The sequence below is a fragment of the Falco naumanni genome, chromosome 5 (genome assembly GCF_017639655.2).
Source record: "Falco naumanni isolate bFalNau1 chromosome 5, bFalNau1.pat, whole genome shotgun sequence".
Lineage (NCBI taxonomy): Eukaryota > Metazoa > Chordata > Aves > Falconiformes > Falconidae > Falco > Falco naumanni.
In genome coordinates, this window is record NC_054058.1 from 39224644 (window position 1) to 39249936 (window position 25293).

At 39.7% G+C, this 25293-nt stretch overlaps 1 protein-coding gene across 5 annotated transcripts in view; it reads left to right on the top strand.

Annotated features, from left to right (window-relative positions):
* The window catches only part of ACSS3 (acyl-CoA synthetase short chain family member 3), a 99763-nt gene that overhangs the window by 37199 nt on the left and 37271 nt on the right, over positions 1-25293 (top strand). For all 5 annotated transcript variants that reach the window (XM_040594999.1, XM_040595000.1, XM_040595002.1 and 2 more), the window contains 2 exons: positions 5861-6012; positions 15353-15456. In XM_040594999.1, the coding sequence (XP_040450933.1) occupies positions 5861-6012; positions 15353-15456 (256 nt within the window). The remainder of the gene's footprint in view (positions 1-5860; positions 6013-15352; positions 15457-25293) is intronic.

The following is a 25293-nucleotide window of genomic DNA, read 5'->3' on the forward strand; positions in this document are numbered from 1 at the left end:
GAGAGGCTGTGGAGTCTCCTTTGGAGACATTCAAAACCCTCCTGGATGTGACTGTGCAGTCTCTTCTGGGTGAACTTGCTTTAGCAGGGGGCTGGACTAGCTGATCTCCAGAGGCCCCTTCCAACTCTGGACCCTTCTGTGATTCTGTGTAAATTCATAGAATTGTAAGGCTGGGGACCACTGTGATTGACTTCTCTGAGATTCTGAATAACAAAGAGCAAAAACTTCATCCAACAGCAGAAATGCACATTTATAGAATGAAATATCATATTAGCTTGAATATTAAATTACTATAGTCTATTTAATGTTTAAACACCTAATAGACGTTAATTAGATTCTTCATTCCAAAGGGATTAACTCATCACCACCCCATTAGTTAAACAGGAGAGGAAAGCAGTGTGAGAAAAACTGCAATTTCTTGGAGATAAAAGACTTTGATAGTTTTATAGTCACTATTTTTGACCACTGATAGTGGGCCACAATAAAATTGTTGCATGAATTAGCAGAAGAGAACCACTGCAGTGAAGAGGTTTTCATTCTAGCAGGTGCAGAGTAAGACAAGAAGGAACAGGGAGGAAAGCAATGAGTTCCTTCAGCATTCTCTCACACAGTCTTACATTGAAATTTTATCTCTGTGTAAATGTGTGGGGGTCGAGATGGTTATTGTGATTATAAAGGCACCTCAGTTTACAATGTGTTGGTTTTGGAAAGTAAAAGGAGTAAAGTCCTTCTTTCTTTAAAGTGAATATTAAAGAGAAATCAGAGTTTATATCTGGTTGACCTACATGTCTACATTTTTGCTCTTGGTGAGAAAATTATTAAACAATAATAGTACGTTTCTCATTTTTCTTTCTCTGAGATGCCACCAGTCAAGTCTTCAGACAGTGTTCATGACAACAGTGTTGTCTTTTTGAGGCTTAAAAATGAGAAGAAAGGCTTCTGTACACACAGGGAGAAAAATAATGTTTACAAAGAGAAATAGTGTATCATTTTTCCTCTGTTCAGAATACTGTCTTAACAGTGGATATTAATAAATCTGTAGCCAAAGTTTCCTAAATGATTGCCGCATGATGGCTGTTGGGTTAGGGAGTGTCAATATGCTGTTTAGATGTGGGGAAAGAACACCTCATCCCCTTTGCCTAAGGACAACCGATATTGAATATAAACTGTGCTAACTTCATACCCTCAATTCTTAAAGTGATTTGTTTATTTTTAAATTACTTAGTAGGTGCAACTTGTCATTTTAACAATTGCTATGGAAACCTCATGCTTTCAATTTTTACTTGCTGTAACACCATTGTCAGGAATGTGAAAACAGTAATGAATTCCTTTGAATACAGCAAGACTGGGTGTTTTTTGGTTTGGTTTTTTTTTTCCTTTTAATAATCTGTCCTGGATTGTTTTTTCCAAGGCATGATAAACTTCGGCTATAAATAAGCTACTTGAAGTCTCAGAGCTCACTCTGGGTTACTCTTGCTGATGGATCGCAAGCTGTAAGCAGCAGGGCAGTGTGAAGAGAAAGTCTAGCTGCTGCCTGTGGCATCAGGAAGAAGGCAGTGCTGTAGTTTCAGTGCTTGGGACTTTGAATTGGAGCTAAGGTAAGGAAGAGGATGCCCACACTTGCCAAGTAGCCATCATTAAGGACTAGTAGACTAGGACAGAGAAGGAGCTGTTGTCCCATGTGCACATGGAGCGTTCCTTACAATGCTCGCTGGGGTCTTTCCAGTCCCTGCTGTTGCAACAAATCTGCACGGTAAATAACAACAGCAACAGGTTTAAAATTACTCTCATTTCGCACAGTTCTTGGAGGCATCCAGCCTTTTTGCCGTTCTTGTAAGCCATTATCATCAGCTTAGAAAGCAAGCACTGTCTCTGAAGTTTGCCGGTTTTGTGATGTTTCTGCCATGACCCATAGTGATTGTATTTGTGGAGTGAATTCAGTAGGATGGATCATTTCGAGTCCTTAATGGAGGTCTGGCAGCAGGGTCAGCAGCAGAAGGGTGAATGCCTCTATGAACATATTCTTTTGAATCCTGGTATGCCAGGACTTTGTACGTGCTTTGTTGTCGACAGGTTTTAGAGGCAACAAATTCCATGTATAATGTGTGCTATGCAGAGAGAATTTCCTCATGATTTCGAGTTTATCTTTAATTGAAGGGCCCCTTGTTGTTTGAGGTCAGACAGAAAGGGAATTGCTGTGCTGTCACTGATGCATTGTTATTTTATTATAGCTCCTCTCATGCCTTTTTCTCTCAAGTAACCCATCCTGGTGGCCTCTGACTTTCCATAGGAGAACCTCTCTATCCCCTTGATAGTTCTTGCTGCCTGACTATGAATCTTCTTTCATAATCATGTGTTATCCATCAGGACATTCTGCCTCAGGATGTCTGCTCAGCTGGTAGACATCTGATAAATTACAGGCTAAATCTGGGTACTTCTAGAAAGATGTTCCTGTCTGTCTGTCTGTCTCAGAGTGTCTTGGTAGGTTATTAAAAGAAAATCTTTTCTACTTGAATCATCCTAGCTGATGCAAGAAGTGTCTGCTTCTACTTTTCTTTTTTAAATTCGATGAGGCAGATCGCTCTCTGCCTGCCTGGTTGTTTACCATGCTCTTAGTTTCTGCCAACCACAGATATTATTGCCAGTAACTTTAAAAATAAATTTTGATCTCCAGTATTGATGCAAATACTGAATAGCAACAGGTCTTGAACTGATCCCTGCAGAAATCCAGTGGAAGCATCTCATTTGCTCATAGTCCCCAATTGACTCAGCAATCTGTCAGCCTATTATGAATTCAATTACCCTCTGCTTTATGGTTTATATTGCGAACTTGTATAAATCAAAATGGCATGTGTTGATAAGCCTCTCATGGCATCTTGCAGTACTTCTTAAAATTTTTGTATGATAAATAAGAACTCTCTTTGGCGATTCTATTTGTAGGTTTTTGGGCTCTGAAATTAATTTGCAGTGTCTCAGATTTGTTTTGCTTATGTCTGTTCAGTTTAGCAAATGCATAAAACTGCTGCCAAGGCGCTGGGGAAGGTTTTCTGCAGAATCAGTAAGAATATTTTACAGCTGGGCCAGACTTTGTTTTCCCCTAAATGAGTATTTTAAGTGTTGCCTTATTCTGAGTATTGTTTCTTATCAGCTGTCAGGTGAATTTTTTATCTCTTCCACTCTTTGTGTTTTGTTTTTCTTGTAGATCTGAGAACGGTACTTCCCCAAACCAAAGCTGCTGTGGCTTGGCTGTGACAGTACCAGCCTGTCAGAGCCCTGCATGCCTATCCATGCACGCCTAAAGGTTTAGCTGCTTGTGTTGAAGATGTGCTCGGGCTGAGGCTCAGGCTGGAGCTTGCTGCAAGTGTGAGACACAGGCACAGCTGCGATGTAGCTCGAGCCGGGGTCAAGGGTGAGGGCCTGAGCATAAATTACCTCCCAAGGAAGAAGGGTAGGCTCCTTTCAGCTCTTATCATAATTCTGCTGTTTTCCTAGTGGTCTGATCCAAGGTTACGCAGATGTACCACGGCAAACCTGGCCTTGAGCACTGGCAGCCAAGCCCCTGGGAAGGAGTGGGTGTGCTCAGTGTCAGACAGCCCTTTTATGGGCTCTGGGCATTTCCATTTGGTTAAAAATAACAACCTACCTTATTAGTGTCAGACTAATGAATTTCAGATTGCTCCACAGCTAGGTTTTTTACTGTCCAAGATGATTGATACTAGTTCAATTACATAATTAGTTAATGAGAAGTTTATAGAAATTTGGAAATTTTCAATCTGAGACCATTTGTTTTAGCATTAGTTACTGATGTGGGCTTGAACTCCTAACGGGGTGGTTACAGATCTGCAGGTATAGTGAACGTTATAGAGAGAAAACATCAACTTGAGTCATAGTTCATGAACAAATACTGATGAACACATGAAAGCTGTGATGAAGATTGTAAGGATGATACTTGAAGACAGTCTGGTGGAAGATTTTTCTTTGGGAACTGTGCTTATTTGACAGAAAGAAAGGACATAACTCACTTTTTCAGCAAGCAGATCACATTCTTCTGCATTTCTTTTTCGTAGTGTAGGATAGGCTATTAGCCAAAAGGGGAGTGGTGGTGTTGATGGTACTTCTTCCTGCTGCTTCGGCTGGGAACCATTTCTTTTATTTGTTTTCTCTCCATTTGCTTCTCACCGCCTGCTCCATCCTTTAAAAAGGTTTTTCAATTGTACGTTCTGTTTTGTCGTTTTGGTTTTTTTTTCTTTTTACGGTGATCCTCTGCTCCAGCACTCATCTCGCCAGCAGTATCTCGCCATAGGGCTGTAAAGCCAATGGTATGTATCCAACCTCAGGCATCCTGTGTTCTTTAAATCTACCAAATGGTTCATCGGTGCTCTTGCCCATGTTCAGGCACAGCTGGATGCAGAGCAAGTGGGGAAGGCTGCAGTGGGGAAGGCAGATGGGAGGAAGGGTGAGAGATGAATTATGTGAGCCTGCATCACAGCCAGTGTGCTGCTTTTTGTGTTGGGATGGGGCAACTAACTTGATTAGTGTGTGTTTTCATAAAGGCATGTACTGTTTTACTAGTGCCTCATTATCAGAAGAAAAATATTGTATTTGGTAAATTCTTCAGGGTATTCAAATGCCTCTGTTACTTCTGCATCTTGGTGAAATGAAAAGTATTATTTAGTTTTGTATGCTGCTTTTTTTTCCCACTGGACCTATTTATCCATTCCATATTTGCGTGTACACAAGTATGGTGAAGGTATGACTTTGTCTTGTGACTGGTGAACTGCTGTAAATATGGTGATGTTTCAGGAGTGAAACTTTGTATTTGTGGCTTCTTGATAAAGCATTGACAAAGCCCTATTTGCAGTATGAAAAGTATATATGTCTCTAACTTGTGTGCTCTGTCAAAGTCCATCTTCTAAGTGCGGCCTTTCTGGTGAAAAGGTTATGCCAGTACCTGTAAAGCTAAAACTCTTTCCACATTAACGTCATCTTTTCATAATTTCAGAATATGTATGGAGCAGGTCATACACCGTGCTAATTATATACAGTAAAATAGTGATTGTGTGATCCTGTGCCAATTGCTGTTCATATTTGCACCACAGAAAAAGTATTTTTGATTTTTTTTTATTATTTTTACTACTTACCATTGGACAATTTGTCACATCTGATTACTTCTGTTTACAATTCTCTTGACTTAGCTCAAGGCAATGTTTCGTTTTAAAAAAACAAACCAACCACAAACCAGACCACAGTGGTAGCACACTAAAACAGAAAAGTGTCTTCAGCCTCTGTCCAGGCTTCATCTAGAGTAGCAGCACAAAGGTTCCAGGAAACTAGTTGTAAGCAGCCAAGTGGGAATTTTTCCAGAACTGGGAGGAAATTTCTAGGTGAGAAAAAGCTGACATTATGTTCCACAGACCTGTGCTTGGGGATTTAGCTGCAGTGCCACTGTGTCCAGAGACCCCTGGTTCAGTGGGATGACTCTGGGTGCTTTACAGGCTGTTTTGCAGTACAGGTAGATGTAGACATGACTCCCTCTGCTACCGCTGTGGTAACAGCTCTTTTCATGGCTTTTCATTTTGGCTGTCTTTTCATTCATATGCCTGTTTGTCCTATTTTTCTAAGTAGCAACTAGTATGTGCTGTGTTCATTCAAGAGATTGTGCCCAAAGCTTGTGAATTTATTTCTACAAGTGAATATGCTCACAGTATTATTACTATTTTTAACAAACACTTCTTTAAAGTCTTACTTGAATTTACTTCTGTTGCTGTGCTACCACTACCGTTGTGTTTTGAAGCCTTGAACTGTCAAGGAATTATGAGGTATTTTTATTCTGTGACATTTTAAATTATTCTTTCCATAGGGGAAGCCTGTGGGAACGCCAGATGCTGGTGCCTATTTCCGTGTGCTAGCAGAGCATGAGGTAGCTGCCTTCTTTACTTCACCAAGCGCAATTAGAGCAATCCGTCAGCAGGACCCTGAGGCAGCCTTGGGAAAGCAGTACTCTCTGAAAAGGTAAACTAAGGATACACTGGAAACAGTTTCTTACAGAAATGGGCTGGATGAACTAAGAATAGCAGAGTGTCTGGGGCTTTGCCCACCTCTGTATAGCAGAATTTAAGTGTGTTCTTGACAATTTGGGTGTTTGTCTATTTGCTTGTAATTTTATATTGATATTTTGGAGGAGGTGAAAGCTGTTAAAAAGATTACAATTCTAAGGTTAAGAGCTCTTACTGAGTTAGGATTATTCGCTCAACCTCAGTTTTACTCCACTGTGCTTATACCCTGTAATACTGTCTTGGATTACATGATCCTGTACTGTCTTCCCACATGACCTCTCATTTCATTGAGTGCGCAGAATCTTTAGTGTTCATCATCAGCTAGTCAGTGTTTTGTTTCTCTCCCCATAACTTAGTTACTGTTTATGGTTATGTGCTCCAATGACTGAGCTATTTGCTACCTTGTACTGGTTTTAGGGTGTCCATCACTATACTATCTCAGCATGCTTCAAAATCATGACTGAGTTCATCCTCACAAATCCCCTGTGAGATGAGAGAGTGGTATTATCTGTATTTTGCAGATGGGAAGCTGAGTTACAGAGAGATTAAGGTCAAAGTCGTTTATTAGTTTTGAATATCCAGTCTGAGCCGCTGAACGACCACTGTTTCGGAGTTCTTACCATTACATGGTTCAAGTGTGTTATTAGCATTATATTAATAGAATGCCTCTCACGCTGACTTGCATCTGTGAGTGTTTAGTACTTCTACAGACCAAGTTTCTGTATCCTATGGCAGACATTCTGAAAATTAAAAATACATGGGTTTGGACTACATCTAATCTTGAAGTTGAGTAATTTACTCAGCGTCAAACAAGGACTCCGTCAGACTGTATAGGTGGTATTCAGTCATAAGAACATCTTTTATCACACTTGTCCAATGAGAAGGGGAAGATGCAAAGCCATGTAACTTCATCAGACCTCTATATTCTTAATTGCTCAGGGAAGTTTTATTTATTAGTAAGCTGAATTTATTCCTGAGGTATTCATTATTTTTCTTCCATCTGTTTTGAGTGCTGTCATCAATTCTTACCACTCCTAGAAATAGGAAACAAGCTCATTTGAGACCCTAATGCACCATTCTTCTATGTTGTTTATTGACAAGAAAGTGATTCAGATGCTAGAAAATTTAATTGCTGTTCCTCAGCATTTTTTGAGCAATGAGTAAAATGACTTTAATCTGCCTTTAGAGCATTCATTTAATGGAAAATCTGCTAACCTGCTCTGTAAGCTGTCACATTTTCTGGCCAAATGAGAATTCCAGATAAGTCTCCTTGCTATATCAGTTGCCCCAGATATAAAGAGGTATTTCATCATTCCTATTCAGTGCATAGTTAATGAGCTTCTCCATTTGTCTGCAGGTTTAGTTCTCTCATAATTCACTCAGCTTTGCACCATGTCATTCCCTGGTATGTGACTTCTCTTTAATAAACTCTCTAGCACAGCATTTAGTATATATAGTAGGTGTAGTTGTTAAGAAATGGAGTCCAACAGGTGATTTAAATTTCCATTCTAGGAAAATCCTGGGGTTTGGGTGTTACTTGGATGGACTTTTCTATCCAAGGTCAAGTGAGTTCTGTCTGTTTCAGTTTGAAGTCGGTCTTACTTTTAGTTAATTTACTTAATCTGTGATGCTTTTTTCTCTGTTACATGGTGCAGAATCTTTGAAATGAGATGTCTTTCTGTTACTTGGGCCAGACGTATCCTTACTTACTCCAGACTCTAAACCACATGTCCAGGAATGCAGTCCTGAAAGTGGTACATTTCATTCCTGGAAAATTCTACTGAAAAACTGATAAAGGTTAATGTCACTTTTAAAAAATCCTGTTACAAAAGACAATTACTGATAAAGTACAGAGTTGGTAGGCAAAGCCAGCTTCCAGTATACAAGAGTACTTGATTTACAGAAGTTGAATTATAAGCAGACTTACGTTCTTTTGAAATGACATAAATAGACTTCTGTTAAGAACTGATGGGGATGGCATCACTGGCTTCTGCACAAAATTATTTGTGAGGTTTCCAAAGGTTCTAGTGTGTATGCTTCAAATTCCTTGTTGGCTATTTGAGTCAAATAATGAGATTTGTTTCCCTTTGACACAAAACATCACCTGTGTCTTAAGTAAAACAGATGTTCCGTTTATAGTACTCTAGGAGAAAAACTCTTGCTAGAGGATCTAAAGACCCAGCTTTTAATAATACACGGTGCTGCTAAGCAGTCTGTCTGATCTTATTGCTGCCTGTTGTGCTTGAAAAACAACTAACATTCAAATTCTGCAACTCTCATGTACCTGAGCATATTCTGTTCAGATTTTGGTATCTGTTCACATCTTCATGAGGTAACTCCATAACACCAAGCCATTAGCTCTTCCCATATTTGGAATCACGCTTCATCTTTTAATTGACATAATTGTTATATGAACTGGTTAGGTCTGATTTCCAAGTGATTGGCAACTGACAGTTTTGCATGAAATGGGGCAACAACTCAGCAGATTGTGGCTTTTTTGGTTTTTGGTCAATTGTGTATATTCTGCCACTTAATGTCAAGAGAATCTATAGATTCTAGGTTGTTCATCTGATACCAGGTATTAATACACTTGCTTTAGAAAGAAATATGAGACTGCATAAAACCTGTGCAGAAATAATACAATAAAGTAGATTAGAAACTCCCGTTTTCTGTCTCATAACACAGGAACAAGAGGATGTGAAATTAAAGTAGCAAATTTGCAAAATTGTTAGATCAAAATACTTTCTCATATAATTGATGTCTCACACATGCTGCTAGAGGATATGTGATTAAGATGCAGAATGTAGGACAACTGAAGTACATTGTGCAGTCTTCCTGCTACCCCCTGCTTTGGCCGTTCCTGTTGGAGGTCTGAGCTGTGTTTGTGAAGAGCCTTTGTGGAGCTCCCTTTCACCCACACTGTGAGAAGATGAGCTGCAGTTGTGTTCTGCATCTCTCTTGACTGTCACCCACACCTCCCATGCTCAGATTCTCATGACCAAGGTGAAATCTGTTCAAGGAGGAAAACACACACACATGTCAATGGAGAAAAATCAGGAGACCTGAAAATATTACTTCTTTATTTTACATGTTTAAGTGTCTGCAGTCTCCAGGTGCATAAAGAATTAGTAAGTTTCCAGTTTGTGTTAACAAGTGCAAATGAACCTTCCTCAATGTCTTTTCAGGAAAAAAGCTTATTTAACGTGATGCAGATAGAGGTTTTCTTTGCCAGAGAAAGCTGGTGTATGTGTTCCAGAACGAAAAACACTTCTGTGATCTTTTAATTTGGAAAAGTGCAGCTCAGATTATTACCCATGTGAACACTCCTGCTTTTGGGAAGTGGTTTGGAGATGCAGTTTCTTTTGTGCTTGGAGTGACACCAAAATGTACATGCTGTATTGAACAATTTGGATTGCATCAAGGCCATTAGGGACTTTGATCTGTCCCATGTGTCAGGTGACACTTCAAGTCCACTCTGCTGGACTCTTGAATAGCACCAAAAGCTTGATTGCACTGAATTTTATGTTAGGAATGTAGGTTTTCAGAACAACAGCTTAGCACATACTTATTTAAGAGAGGTTTTAAGATCTTTCTTCCCCATTAACTGCATTGCAGAGATAGATGATTGCAGTAATAGGTGCACTGACATGCTTTGAAGTTTTAAGTGGATGGTTAAAAAGTTGTTCATAGTGGGACATTTCATAACCATTGCCACCTCTTTCTTGCCATGCTGTTTGATAGGAGAAAATAAGTCCATAGTTCTTAGGCTTTGTTCAACTTGCGACACTGATACTCTTTTTGATGGTTTTGTGCTATAAATTTGCCAAAGAGCTAATCCCTGTCCTTCTTGCAACATAAGGTTGCTCTTGAGCCTGCAGATTATGCAATATGATTACTAAAGCTGGCAATTCAGAAGAGAGGGATTCTGCTTTTGGCTCAGGTGGTGACATGTCTTAACTTTTCATCATGTTTTAACTTGGGCCGGTAATTAAGCACCACACATTTGCTCACTCACTGCCCCCTCACCTAGAGGGATGGGGAGGAGAATTGGAAAAGAATGTAAAATTTGAGGGTTGAGATAAGAACAGTTTAATAATTGAAATAAAATAAAAATGAAAGAACAACAGTAATAACAATAACAGTTATAATGAAAAGGAGGGAGAAGGGGTAGGAATGAAATCCAAAGGGAAGGGAGGAAAGAAAAGTGATGCACAACACAGCTGCTCACCACCCTCTGACCGATGCCCAGCCAGTCCCCAAGCAGTGATCCACAAGCAATGATCCACAGGCTCCGGCTATCACACTTATATACTCTGCATAACATCCCATGGTGTGGAATATCCCTTTGGCCAGTTTGGGTCACCTGTCCTGGCTGTGCCCCCTCCCAGTTTCCCTGTGTCCCTCCAGCCCTCTCGCTGGCAGGGACCAAGAAACTGAAAAGTCCTTGACTCAGTGTAAACATCACCCAGCAGCAACCAAAGCCATCAGTGTGCCATCAACATTATTCTTACACCAAATCCCAAACACAGCTGGGCACCAGCTACTAAGAAGAAAATTAACTCTATCCCAGCCAAGACCAGGACACTTTTTCAAGTCTTTTATGTTCTTGGTGTTTTAATAGCCCTATTTTTAAAACAAGGATGCTTAACAGAATTTTTCAGCAGTTGATACAATGAATTAATAAATTGAATTGTTACATCATAGCTGAAATGTTGTGTTTAACATCCCTAACTGCAGAACATTCCATGGAATGTAAATTGCTCAGTCCTTAACAGGAGTGCCCTGCATGTGAATGTGAGTCTTAAAAAACTTTAAAAAAAAAAAATACTTGTGGGTTTTACTTACACAGTATTTCATTCTCTTCTATCACAAACTTTTATCTGTTATATCTTCCAGTTAGCTATCAACTATAATTACCAGCAATAGCTTGTGCTTTACAATAAAAAACATTCAGGTGCAAGATAGTGATTGGGGTCACACCCATAATTGTTATCTGCTAACGTGGGACGTGTTCAGAAAGCAGTTTACCAAAATGATGTTGTTTATTTGAGTACAGAAAACTATGCTTATTTGATGTGAAAGGTGCTTATACATTTGAATCCCTGCCTTCTATTCCAAGAAAGAAGACACTCCAAGTCATCTTGGGGTGTCAGAAAGGAGGATTGGCTGTAACGGTGTCCTGAAATTGAGGAAGTTGAATTCTTTCTTCTGCATGTTCAGGTTCAACATGGTAATATTTTTCAAGATCTTCTGACTATCATAAGTTTGTAACTAGTTGTGCAGTGAATTGATGTTCATATATCAGAGTTGTTATTATGGCTACCGCTATGATTGTTACTTCTGCTTAGTTAACAGGTAAGACCGTTCTCAGGTTGTAATATTTAGCTGGTGCAGGGGTCGCTACCTTGGTAATTAGGATTCCAACCAAGCACCATGCAGCCACTCGCTCACTGCCTCATCACGCAGAAGGATGGGGAGGAGAATTAGAAAGGAACGTAAAACTCAAGGGTTGAAATAACAATTCAATAGGTAAAGCAAAAGCCATGCGCACAAGCAATCTTTTGCTTGTGGAAGTTTATTTTCCTTTATTCTAATTCTGGATTTGTAAATGGATCTAAAAGATGTAAACTTACCAAATTTTTATGTCTAGGCCAAGCATCGCTGTGAAAAAAACTCTGTTCAATTTTAGGGCATGTGGTGTATTGCACTTTGTGATGCTTCATCCCATGTTTTACTTACATTGTTTTCAGATGTAGCTTTACTCTGCACATTTTCTTGTCTTGCATCTACACAGCAAGCAGGTCACTGGTCCTTACACTGAGAGAGGCTGCCTTTTATGCCGATGCGATATACCTATCCTCTGGAGAGGAACAGGGGGTGAATGTTCAAAGTATGTTTTTTGGTTTGGGCAGCCTTGTTGTGGGATGTCTATGGTCTCTAGATAAGAGGTCAATATCTAGGTTCCCTCTTAGAGGTATTCCCAGTTCTGTGGTCAGACAGGCTGGTCTGTGCATTTCTCTTTCTCATTTCTGACACCCTTGAGTTACTTGCTCTGATTTTTCTCATAATTTCCTAAATTGCTTTCTGAATTTTATCTACATGGAAAGATGAATCTCATAGTTTTCTTTCTAAATTACAGGCCTCTGAAGTGAAATCTGTTTAATCCCACCATGTCTAAGAATTAATTTCTTTCTTGGTGGCCACAAGTCTACAAGTTTTACAAAATCATTGCAGTTTGTGTCCATTGCTGAAGGACAAGAATCAAGCCCTTTGTTCAGCAGTTGTCTTCATTCACAGTGGACTGTGTGAAGACTTGGAAGTGAAATAAGCTGTCACTGACATTGATCTGGCTGTGGTAAAGTGTGCTGCAATCCTAACAAGGGGACATTTTTGAGAAGTATGTTTAATCCTAGGGTCTAATGTTGGGCCATGTGAAGCTCCATTCATACCTTAATTAGATATTCTTTCATCTCAGAAGCCTTGAGGATTAATGCTGTACTTGATAGAGTGTCTCTGCAGTTTCTTTTGGCGTGACAGGCTGTGGAATGTTCAGTCACTTGTAGCGCGAGTATACCTGTACATTTTCACTCTAAGAAAGGATGAGGTTATTTGCTAGTAAACAGAATTCTTCTGATGTGGAGTCTGAATCTGTGTTTGCCTCTTTCCTCTCTTCCCTCAACTCTTTGAAGTTTTAAATTGCATTTCTGTGTAAAATGAAAGTGCTTTGTTGGTGGTATGCTGAGCAGGGGGAATTTGGGAGAGGGGAGGCATCAGCCCACCCTGTGTGGATACTACAGAAGGGAAGCAAATTCTTTGGTCTGTAGTGACAGGGCATGTATATGGCAGTTCTGCATTCAGAATTCACATCGTGCCTCGTGGCAGGATTGCACCTGGTAGTTACAAACAGGTATTGACATGGCTGAAGTGTTTCAGATTGCCACACCAGCCTTCCAGGGAAGGAAGTGCGGTTTTCTATTGTGATTTATCTGTAAAATGAAGTCAGAAATGTTATATCTTAACTTTTCCTCCGGTTTAGATTTTATTTCCCAAATAGATGATTTCTATTCAAGGCCTTGCTTAAATAGGAACATGTTTAAGTGTGCAGCAAAATAAGAATGTCCAAAACTTTCAGACATTCCTGATTTTGTTTTTTTTTTCTGAGGTGCAGGAACATCTCTTCCAAGTTATATTGCAATAACTTAATAGCTGTGTCTATTGCTGTTTTTTTAAACAGTAGCTGAACAAAGTCTCTATACTGTGGCTTAGTCATGTGTTTGTTAGTGTTACTCTAGGGCCTTAAATTTTGTTTCATTTTGGTTTTCATTTTGGTTTTGTTATGTAAAAAAGAAACCTTACCCTTTTGAGTTTCTTAAAGGTGAATTGCTCCGTAAGGTTGCCTGTCTTTGTGAACTATAGATGAAGCCTGGAGAGCTAGTTCACATATTTTTTGGATAAGAGCCAAGTAAGATAAGTACCATGCATTGCTTTCAATAGAAATCATGCTGTCACAACAAAGACTGTAAAGCTAGGCATGTACTAATGACAAAGTATTGAATGTAAATCAGCAGTTCATCTGAGTATAGTTGGCTGTTTTTTTTCATCTGTATGTCATGAACCTGAATGTTTCTGTTCCGTGTTTCTACCTGAAGAGGATTGCTTATTTTTTTATTGAAGGTGTAGGGGCAAGGTTGTAAATAATTCTTCTCTTTAGTACTCCTTATTAGGTGATGGTGACTGGCCAGTGTCATGAGTATCTGTGACTATAGAATGGAACATAATGTTTCAGTTGGAAGGGCCCTACAATAGTCATCTAGTCCAACTACCTGACCAGTTCAGGGCTGACCAAAAAGGTGTGTTAAGGGCATTGTCCAAATGCCTTGTCAATGTTTAAGGGGCATCGACCACCTCTCTAGCAAGCCTATTCCAGTGTTTGACCACCTTCACACGCGTGCACACACACGCGCACACGCGTACACCTACACCCACACCCACCCACCCACCCACCCCGGGAAGCTGTAGAGAGCAATGAGGTCACCCCTTGGCCTAATTTTCTCTAAACTAGACAAAGCCAAAGTCCTCAGCTGCTCCACACAGGAGATGCCTTCCAGCCCTTCACCAGCTTTGTTGCCCTCCTCTGGATGCATTCAAGCACCTTCACATCCTTCTTAAATTGTGGGGCCCACAACTGCACACAGCACTCAAGGTGAGGCCACACCATTTGCAGTTTAACACAGTTTTAAATTGCCTTTTAGGAAGTAATTGCAAAAAATCTGCCATGACGTGAATAAAGTTATAGTGCAAATGTTAGATCAAAACCTTAGCAGCATGCAGTAATGTATGGTAATGTCTAGATTCTGAGTACTGATCGTTTGATTGAAGAAAGCTACCATTCACATAGAAGACCTTATCCTTCTAAACAGGGCGTGAAGTGAATTTGTAATGCTTAATGAAGGATGATAAAATGTGACTAAGCATCCAGTAAAAGATTATGAAGTTAAAGTCTTTGTGTGGGTTGAATACTCAGGTATATAGCCCTACCTAATTTAACGGTACAAACATGCAGATCACATCTTTTAGGACTGCTGAGCGTTGCATCTCTTTTCTGCCAAAGCTGGCTGTGGAATGTCCAGCCAAGTGAGCTGAAGAAATAGTGCTGCAATCAGGGGCCCAAGGCTGCTGAATGTTGTTCTGACTGGCATTGTCTAGAATGATTACTTTACTCTTTCTATTTATGTACATACAATTTGCCTCTCCACAGGAAAATGGCTTTATGTCCCATTGTCTCCAAAAACTCATTTCCAAATGCCTATAAAAAGGTGGCTCGACAGTTCAAAAAATACTAAAATCTGTTTAAATGAAACATTATTAACTTCAAACTAAGAGTTATGCTACGGGTATTTCCTTTTAGTTCTGTTTATTTTTTTTATTAATTGTTCTGATGTCTCTTTCTGACCCTTTTTTGGTATTTAATTCTTATTTTTCCTTAATGGATATCTACCTAGTTCCTGTTTACAGAGCATTTAATTATTTGTCACTTCCATCGACAGCTGCTTGCCTTTGGTCTTCCACTGTTATTGCATTCAGAAAGGAAAGCTTCTTTTACATGATGTATTAAGTAGCATAAAGTAATATTGCTAAGATTCTAATTGTTACTTAGTAGGAAGGATCATACAAAGAGTAAAAATCTTTCTTCCCTTCTTATCTGGGGTACTGACAAGACATATTTATTGAATTTGTTACCTTGTTTCCCTTTCCCCATCAGATCAAGATATATACATTTTTATTTTTATTTAAAGGTTCAGAACATTATTTGTAGCTGGCGAGCGCTGTGATGTGGACACACTAGAATGGTCAAAAAAGGTCTTCAAAGTGCCTGTCTTGGACCACTGGTGGCAAACTGGTGAGTGTTTTAAAATACAGTGAAGGGGATATTTTCAGTCTTGTTTCCCAAGTCTGCAGGTAGAACTGGTTTTTCTTTCCATGAACATTTAAACAGGCAGGACCAAGTGTGAAAATAAAAATTCAGACAGGAAGAATGTTTTTAGAAGTGTTGTGAAAAGTGACTTCAGGACATATTTAAAACACAACATTTTTAAAAGCTGTGTAGCAAAAAAAGATATTTTCTGATGCCTGTTTTTTTAACAAAAGTTTGTGTCAGTATTTTTTCCAGGTGTGTTTTTATATTGTCTGCATATGTGACTATTTTTAACATAAAATCTGGTATTTAGGGAAGCTTTGAGGTTTAAGTTTTTTGCACGTATATTTTTGTGTAATTAAAAACAATCAATCTGAAGCATAGTCTCTTTGATCTTTAATATTGTTCTGTATGGATCTCATCGAACTTCTATTGATTATTTTTGAATGTCTCCCATTTATTTCACTGGGGGGGGATATTAGCTACTTGGACTGCAACAAGGGAATCAGAGTACCAATGTCTGTGTAACTGGAAAAATCCCAGTTGAATTCTGGATTGAAGTTTGATCAAATGTATCTCCTTATAACTATGGATTAATATATTTTTAATTTTCACTATTAAAAGATGAGATTTTGATGTTGTTTCTTACACACATTATTGTTATTTAAACTAAGGAAGTGTATTACAAAAGCTCCCTCCTCCCTTCCGTCCTACACTCCCTTCCAAGAAAGCCTATTCTGTTTCCCATGCATTGTTGTTTTGAGATACAGATTTTCTCTGGTCTCTCTCTCTAGGGAAGAAACCATTTTGATTCCCCTCTGATGGGTCAGATAACAGATATATAAGATTAGAATAAAAAGTGGAAAACTCTTCAGTTCATCTATAATACACGTTATGTAATAAAATTAGCTGAAGAGGTTCAAAATACATCATTTGTATTAAGAACACTCCACAGTCTAAGGCAAGTACTGAGAAAGTACTGGAAAATAGTTGTGTCATTTTGTATTTAATCTTGACTTAATCTGCTAATTAATTGATAGAGATGAGACCTATATTTTGCTCACTTCTCTATGATCCTCATGTGTGTATACAAGAACAGGCCTTACTGATGCAGACTGAGCAATTAATTTAAAAAAGGTTAAAAGATCAAATACTGTCTTTGGCTACCTACTGAACTGAACGGAGAGTAAGCAACTGTGTAATTTTGCATGTGGTTTTTATCTATGTCTGTGTACATAGATACGTAATTGCCTATAGCTCTGACATACATTTAACACAAAGGTGTAGTGTTACTGCGTTGATTCAGATGTGTCTCAGGTATCCGTGAGAGATCTTAAGTATGTGGCTGCAGTTGTGTCATAATGTGTAGAGGTAAGACTGTGTTTGAGAGACTTTTCAAAGACAACTGTGAGCTCAGCTCAGAGTACAGTAAGGTTCTTGATTTTTATATTCGTGCCATGCTGTTAAATTAAATTGTAGCAGGACTTAATGAGCTAAGGCCATTTCAAATACGGTGTTTGAGAGCATTTAATAATTTGATTAGAATAAAGACCTATTTTTATTTCCAAGTGCTTTCTGTAGAAATGTGTGCTGTTGAATGTAAGCAAGGTATTCAGTCTGAAAGGAAAAAATGTACGAAGTCAGAGTTCCTATCAGAGAACTGAATTTCCAGAGAGAAAGAAAAAAAAAAGAAGAATCACAGAATCGGTGAGGTTGATGAAGACCTCCAGGGGTCATCTAGTTGAACCCTTCTGCTCAAGCAGCGTCAAAGAGAGTTGCTCAGGATCATAGAATGGTCAGGGTTTGGAGTGACCTTTGGAGACGTCATCTGGTCCAGCCCCCTGCTGAAACAAGTTCACCTACAGCAGTTTGCACAAAATCATGTCCAGGCTGGTTTTGAATGTCTCCCAGAGGAGACTCCACAGCCTCTCTGGGCAGCCTGTTCCAGTGCTCAGTCACCCTCAAAGCGAGCGAGTTTTTCCTCGTATTCAGAAGAAACGCCCAGTGTTGCGGTTTGTGCCCATTGCCCCTTGTCCTGTCGCTGGGCACCACTGAACAGAGCCTGGCCCCATCCTCCTGACACTCGCCCTTAAGGTACCTGCAGGCATTGGCAAGGTCCCCTCCCAGTCTTCTCTTCTCCAGGCTAAACAGGCCCAGCTCTCTCAGCCTTTCCTCAAAAAGGAGGTTCTCCAGTCCCCTCATCATCTCCATAGCACTCCACTAGACCCTCTCCAGTAGTTCCCTGTTTCAAACTGGGGAGCCCAGAACTGGACTCAGCCCTCCAGGTGCAGCCTCACCAGGGCAGAGCAGAGGGGCAGGATCACCTGCCTCGACCTGCTGGCCACGCTCCTCCTAATGCACCCCAGGATCCCACTGGCCTCCTTGGCCACCAGGGCACACTGCTGGCTCATGGTCAGCTTGGTGTCCACCAGAATTCCCAGGTCCTTCTTTGCAGAGCTGCCTTCTAGCTGGTCAACCCCCAGCCTGTACTGGTGCGTGGGGTTATTCCTCCCCAGGCCTCAACAGGGCCTTACACTTCTGTTGAACTTCATTAGGTTCCTCCACGTCCCACTCTCCAGCCTGCCTGGGTCTCGCTGAACAGCAGCACAGCCATCCAGTTTTGAATATCTCAATGGATGGGGATTCTGCAACTTCTCTGGGCAGCCTGTGCCAGTGTTTGACTGCCCACAGTAAAAATGTTTTTTCTTGTGCTCAGCTGGAATATCCTGTGTTTTGGTTTGTGCCTATTGTTTCTTGTCCTGTCAGTGGGCATCACTGAGAAGTCTGTCTGCCTCTTCTTCATTTCCTCCCATCTGGTATTTATACACATTGATAACATCTCCCCTGAGCCATCTCCAGACTGAAAAGTCCTAGCTCTCTCAGCCTCTCGCGATATTTTCCTGGCTGTTCACTGGATTTTCACCAGTAGCTCAGTCTCTTGCACTGGGGAACCCAGAACTGGCCCCTTCAGATGTAATCCCAGCAGTGCTGAGCAGACAGGAAGAATCATCTCCCTCAGCCTGTTGACAGCATTCTTCCTTTTGCAGCCCAGGATACTGTTGGCTGCCTTTGCTGTGAGGATGCATTGCTACCTTATGGTCATCATGCTGTCCACCAGGATCCTAAAGTCCTTCTCTGCAGATTCTTCTCTTTCCAGCTGGCTGGTCTCCAGTGTGCATGGTGCCTGGGGTTATTCCTTCTCAGATACTGGATTTTGCACTTCCTTTTATTAACTTCCTGAGGTTCCCGTTGAATTGAGTCATGGGGTTCAGAAAGGACCCCAGAAAGGATCCTCAGAGGGGCATTTAGGTGTGGCTAGATCTAGACTTAGTCTCAGACTTGGTCATCAGTTTATATCTAAAGTGTTATATGTGCACTATCAATCCTTTATACCACTTAGCTAAGATTTCAGAGTTTAGCGTGCTATAATCACTTACCAATGATCTCTGAAACGTGAGGAGTAACCCTGAGAGGCATCCCTGCTCTAGAGGAGATCCCGTCGTGCAGGCTGCTGCTGTGCAGGAGACCTCAGCGGGCTCTGGGCTGCCCACTCTGTATGGCATAAGGTAATTACCTCTGAGTCATATTTGCGTCCTGACTGCAGAAGTTAAGTTTCTTTCAAGCTTGGCTTGAGTCAGACCTTGACCAGCACTATTAGGTGGGAACATTATTCAAATTAGCCCTTGACTTTTGTGTCATTGTCTGTCTCCCCTGAATCCACTTTGAGTCAGATACAGCCATCACGACCAGACCCATCCATTCCAGACGTATAGATTACGACCACTACTGATGGTTATCCCTTGAGCATTGCCATGGAAACAAAGGTCAGGATGTAGGGGTGGGATGGGAGCACACCACCACAACATGCTCAAGTGCTCAGGGGGAAGAGGTGAGTCCTCCTTCCTCCAAGGCTTAGCTTGTCCTGGAGCACAGCAGCCAGGGCAGCACGTGAAAGCAGCCTTCCCTTCTGCTGTTCAGTCACCCTCTTTTTTTTAGCAGAATACAAAATGTATCCCATTAACTATGAAAAAACAAGCAGTTGTGTCACATCAGTAAAGTATTGTTGAAAGCTGATTTCTGTGCTGGAAAAGCCCTTTCAATCCAGTAGTGCTGGATTTCAGTACACTAGTTTAAACCTGTGCATGCTGAATGTGAAGTATTTTACAGAGTAGATAACTGGCTGTTTCACTTCATATTAGAAATATGCAAGTTTAGTGACCTATGACAGAATAGAGGACCCAAAAGTTCAGAAATAACGATTCTCTGAACTATCTCTAAAATAAAAAATGACAACTAAAAGCACAGAATAAAAACCCTTAATCATTTCTAGCAGGAAGAGGTTGAGACAATTAGCTATCTTAGGTAGAACTAGTAAGTTTTTAAAATAGAATTTTTAATAAAAAATAAATTCAAAATAGAAAAACTATTGAATTTTATGAATTACCTGTTTTGTAATGAAATTGCAGCTGAAGCTATAAATTGCTGTTTTGTTATGCCCAAGATTGAAAGCTTCTGGCTTCTGGATAAGAAAACACTTTAGACCTTTGATAATCTGGCAAATTGTTACTTATTCCCCAATTTGATTTTTGTCTGCGTTCTTCCAAAACAAGAGCACTGCAAATGTGAGAAATGTTGGCAGCTTAATTTTACCTGAATACTGTAGATCTTAGTTATGCAGTTATGTCTTAGTCATTGGCTCTTTCAGCTGAGGCTAAAGCAGAAGATGGAGGAGGAGGGCAACCCAGTATCTGGGTAATTAGTGTTTCTTTTATGATAGGGTAGTTTCTATTCCCTTGTTTATGACTGAGAAAAGCAGAGAAAAGATCAGCTTTGTAGAGATGAGAAACGACTGAGTCATTATTTGGTAATGGAAATGGGTATGAGTGAAGGGAAACGAAAGGCTGACAAACAAAAGTATTATGAAATAAAAAGGGACTGTAAACCACTTGCTTCTTCAGGTTTATTAAGTTACCTTCAAAGCTCTTGGCCCCTTTACTGTATATTGAAACTAGAAATAAAGGTGTATGGACAAAGAAATGTAGATAGAGTTTTCTTTCATTTTGTCTTTGGAAGATTTATGGAGTATATGAAATCACCGTGTGTTGAAACAGTAATTTCAAACAGAAGAAAGCTTTCATTAAGGGGACTTCAAAGCAGCTACACCTGGAGAGCCTGACTGGTTAAAACTTGGATTTGTGTCAATAAGCCTTCATCAATAACACTTATTTTAGATGTTAATATTTGTGCTACGAGTATAGCAAGCACATCTTACAAGCTGTGAAATGTATGTCACAGGATCAATGAGCAGCAAGTAGGATTTGAGGCAGTAAGAACTGATAAGAACTTGCTGTTTTCTTTGGAGACATGGGAAAGGATGAAAGGATGTTACGTTCGGATCCTCATCTGTACATGGAGAGAGGGTAGTTTTGTTTTGGAATTTTGCAGGTGTTTAGTTTTTGCTTATTTATATGAAATGCTACTTAGCATTTAAATAGCAATTTTAATCTTCAAAGTAGTTGTAGAAACATAAGCAATTAATTCTTTTGACACCTCTGTGAAGCAAAGTTATTCCAGTGTTGCAGACATTAAATTGTGAAAGACAAATATCTTGCCTCGAGTTATCCAGGAAACCATTGCAAATTCAGTTTTAGAAAACAGAGCTTTTCTTGCTCAGAGATAAATTTTCTTGTCATATTTACATATATTTTGTGATATTTTGTCTGGAAGGTAACAGGAATACTCATTTTGGACCTTGTTCTGTCTCTGTGTGTAGTTATGTTTTAAGGAAATGGTACAGTTACAGTATTCCAGGTAAGTACATTATAGGGCACCTTACCAAATCTTTTTGAAACAGCCTAAATAGTGTTTGGGTTGTACCTGCTGTGTCCCATCCTTGGGAGGGGCCGCAACACACACCAAAATGTGAGTTTGGTTTACCTTTTTGGAGCTAGCCTTGAATTCTAGAAGAAAAAAGTGGTAACAGCCGTGAGGTGATGAGCTGTGGAAGCATGAAGGCTCTGGAAGCTGGTGTTGAACAACCTTAACTGCCTTTATGTTAGCTATTAAGTAAGTTGTAGTAAAAAGAAATAAAATGAAACTACCACATTGTTTTTGACATTTAAAAAAATGGTAAGAAGTCAGTTTTCTGTTTCTTCATATTAAGTATAGGATGTAAAGAGTTTTTTTCACTTGCTATTTTTAAATAAAAATATTTTGAGACTCTGTCTTTGAGGATGTACAGAATATTCAGATGAAACAGAACTGGAACTGAAAATTCAGTGATAAAATTTGACATGCATAAAATCTCAGTCAAAAGACATGTTTCCATACAACTTTTTTTGATCATGTACTAGGGGAATCAAGGTCACAGAGCTTGCAGGCGTAGGAGGTTCAAATTGGAGATATCTGCTATGTCCTGAATGTCAGCTCCAAAATCAAGGTAACCCAGACTCACGTTTCTTTGTGTATTGAAGAAGATCGTGCGCATTTGCTGCTGGAAATAAGCTGCCTTATCCAGTGTCTGCAACAGGCATTAGGACAAAAATCACGTAGCGCTTGCTACGTTATAGCTGCTGAAACAGAAAGTTATAGCATGCACACATGGTAATGACATCTTGGATACTCTGAGACATAGTGTGATACAATTTACTGGTAGGAATTCCCCAAGTTCAGTAGTTCAATTAATTAATATACTTTATCACTTTTTAAATTGTTCTTGTTCCTTCTGTGTGTCTTACCTCTAAAACATTCAAGTGCTATGTTGGTAATATTTTTGCTAGGACATGCTGTTACTATGTAATTCCACATAGGGCTAATGGTTATACAGATCTTTTATTAGGACTATACGAACAAAACAACTGTGTAATTGAATTCAGTGTAAAACATGAATCATAGTTGAGTGTACTCGGTATGTTTTAATGAACTACTTCCTACCACAGTCATGTACGGGGAAGAGTGTATTAATGTGGTCCCAGGCAGCATGTTGTGGCCCCCAGTCTTCAGCTTCCATTGTGTTGTCTTGGCAACGTTGTGCCGAATCTTCTTCTCATGAGTATCCAGAAAGATGGATTTTGCAACTGAATTCTGTGAGCTAATTTTTTCCAGATTTCCACTACAGAACTGTTCTTTAAGTGAATTACCTTGTCAATCTAGATCTCTGTCTCCCCACATTTGACAACTGGATTCCAGATTTTGTTGTTCAATCATCTTCTGCTTTACCCCATTCCAAACTGTGCAGATCCGTCCAGTGCGTTCCTTAATATGATGCATTCCAGTCTAGTGCATTTCTTTATTACGGTAAAATTTTCAGAGGCAGCAGAAAAAGTAAACTACACAAAGGGTGGCTGTTTAATTTGCAGCAAAAAAAGTCTATTCTTAAACTATTTTTTTTTTTGAGTGCCAGAAACTCAGCTATGGAGCTATGAAGCCCAAGAATCTGGAGCTGAAATGAAAGAGATGAAACAAATTTCTTCCAAAGTCCAGGCTATTGGTTTAGGTTATCAGGTGGTGCCTCAGTGTAGATGCAGTTCATGCTTTTTAAAGATATGTTGATCCTGTCAAGACTAAGATCATGTTTTTTTAGTGGAAGCTGATATCCCACAGAAAAGTTCTACAGAAGTGGGAAATACTCTACAGCACCATCAACGGCTCTGCTGCTCTAAATGAAAGAGTCCTCTGAGCATAATTTTCTGAATAACTGAACCTATATCAGGTATTCATGTAGAGAACGATGAGGGAAGTGGCCATTTATCATGTCTCTGCATGGGGGCTTGCATTCTGTCCTTTAAAGGTGTGAACATAAAGATTGTTTCAGCCATTGTTTGTTGTTTAGTAACCAGACCTGTGCAGATATGGACAGCGTGTCATTACAGTAGCTCATCATTCCTTCAGTGTCACATTAGGACACCCAGTTCAAATGCGTTTTTGTTTGTCCTTATTGGAGGAGAGAGAAGAGGAAAATTTTTTCAGGGGCCATGCACAGAGACTGACCTTTCAGTAGTGTTTGGCTGTCTCATTCTGTACAGTGGCCTTTGCCATTAGCTTCAGAGAAAGGAAAAAGAATTTGTATGTATCTCTGTCTGGTCAACCATTTTCAAAATCAGGGAGCTCTTTCCCAACATATCCTGATTATTGGCTTCTCTCTTGAGGTTGGAGCACTGATAGTTCTTGAAATTTTTATCTTATTTTAACATATTCTATAACACATAATAATATCTTACTATCTTAATTCAACATAACTTAAAGGAGTGATATAGATTTAAATGAGGATTTGGCACTCTTGTTTTCTAATGAGGCGGGTAATTTGGGCTAAATCGCTTTGGGATATCCAGCAAGTCTCTTAGACCTGTGACAAGCAGTTGTACCTCTCTGTTCCAGTATTCCAGTAACATTAGCACTCGGATGTGGGGGCAGGGTGGGGAATCCTGCCCCTCCTCAGTGTGGAACATTGGAGCCCTCAGTCTGTGTGTACATCCCAGAAGTGTGCTGTGATTGCAGAGACAAAATTTCCTCAGCCTCACTCTCCTCACCCCACCTTTTTTTTTGTTAAAGGTGTTTAATTGTGATGTAAACTACTTGGACCTTCGTATGGACAGTCCCATGGAATGTCAGAATTACAGAAGTTTCTTAAGTGAACCTTTATTTGAAAAAATAATTGCTTATTTGTGAAAACCTTACCTTGGAGCACCCTGCTTCCAGGCAGGTAGAGAAGACAGTTAAATGTTGGGGACTGACGGTGCTTAGAACTGGGCATTTTATTGGTGTAGTCCTTGTTAATCTGATGGTAAAATATTGAACCTCTGCTCATGCCAGTGCATTTCAGCATCTCCATCGTATGTGATTCATGACATGCCTTAGTAGAATAGGTGACGTTGTTTCCCTGGTTATGTTGCCTCTGTAGCGTTTCAGTCTTACAGTCATTTATACTCATCTTCCAGTCTTGAATTTTCATGAGTTTTCTCTGCAGAATCCATGTGAAGAGAATTCTCCTTCAGAAATTTAGGCTGTATCTGTTTAGCTGAGAAATATTTTTTACATAAATGTCTTGTTTATTACTATGTACTGCTTATGTGTGTGTTGGACATGAAAGAATGTATGTCTGGATTATATACATATTCTTTAAGCTGTTTTTACTTTGAATGAATCATTACAGCTGCATAGGTTTATTGTGGTCTTCAGTGCTGTTCACTCTCTCCCCCATTTCAAGAAGTGTGTTTTGTCCTCCAAAATAATCTTGATTTTGAGGGTTATTTCAGATGTGCATTTCTTATTCCTTTCAGTTCTATGCATTTTGGGAAATGTGCCGTGTCACAAAGATGATACTGGGCCAGAGATGGAGGAGTGTTGTGGCTTGAAAAAAAGATGGATCCCTTTTACTTGTGGAATTGGTTACAATTTGGACATGGTTAAGTCAGTAAGCACACTAGGTCCTTCTAGTAAAAAAAAAGCATGCACCCACCTCTGTTCTTTAAATTTCTGGGAAGGTTCTCTTTCCCTCCTGGCAGTACTCTGGGGTTTTTTGGGTTTTTTTCTCTTTCCACTGGTCAACATCTCCTCCGTGTTGATACAAATTCTGTATCAGCTGTGCCATTGCCACTCTGTCTCCTTTGTGCTGACATTTTCTAACTTAAAATTGATAGAAACTATGTATTAAGCTTTTCTGTTACCATTTGACTTCAGTTTCTCAGTGCTTATTAATCTTAATCTTTTCTGATTGTCTTTCCATATGCAGCCAGGGACATGCATTAATATGAATGAAGTATTTTAAATGTTTTCCTCCTCTTTAAAATTTCATTGATGTAGTTTAGATGATTGAAAATAAAA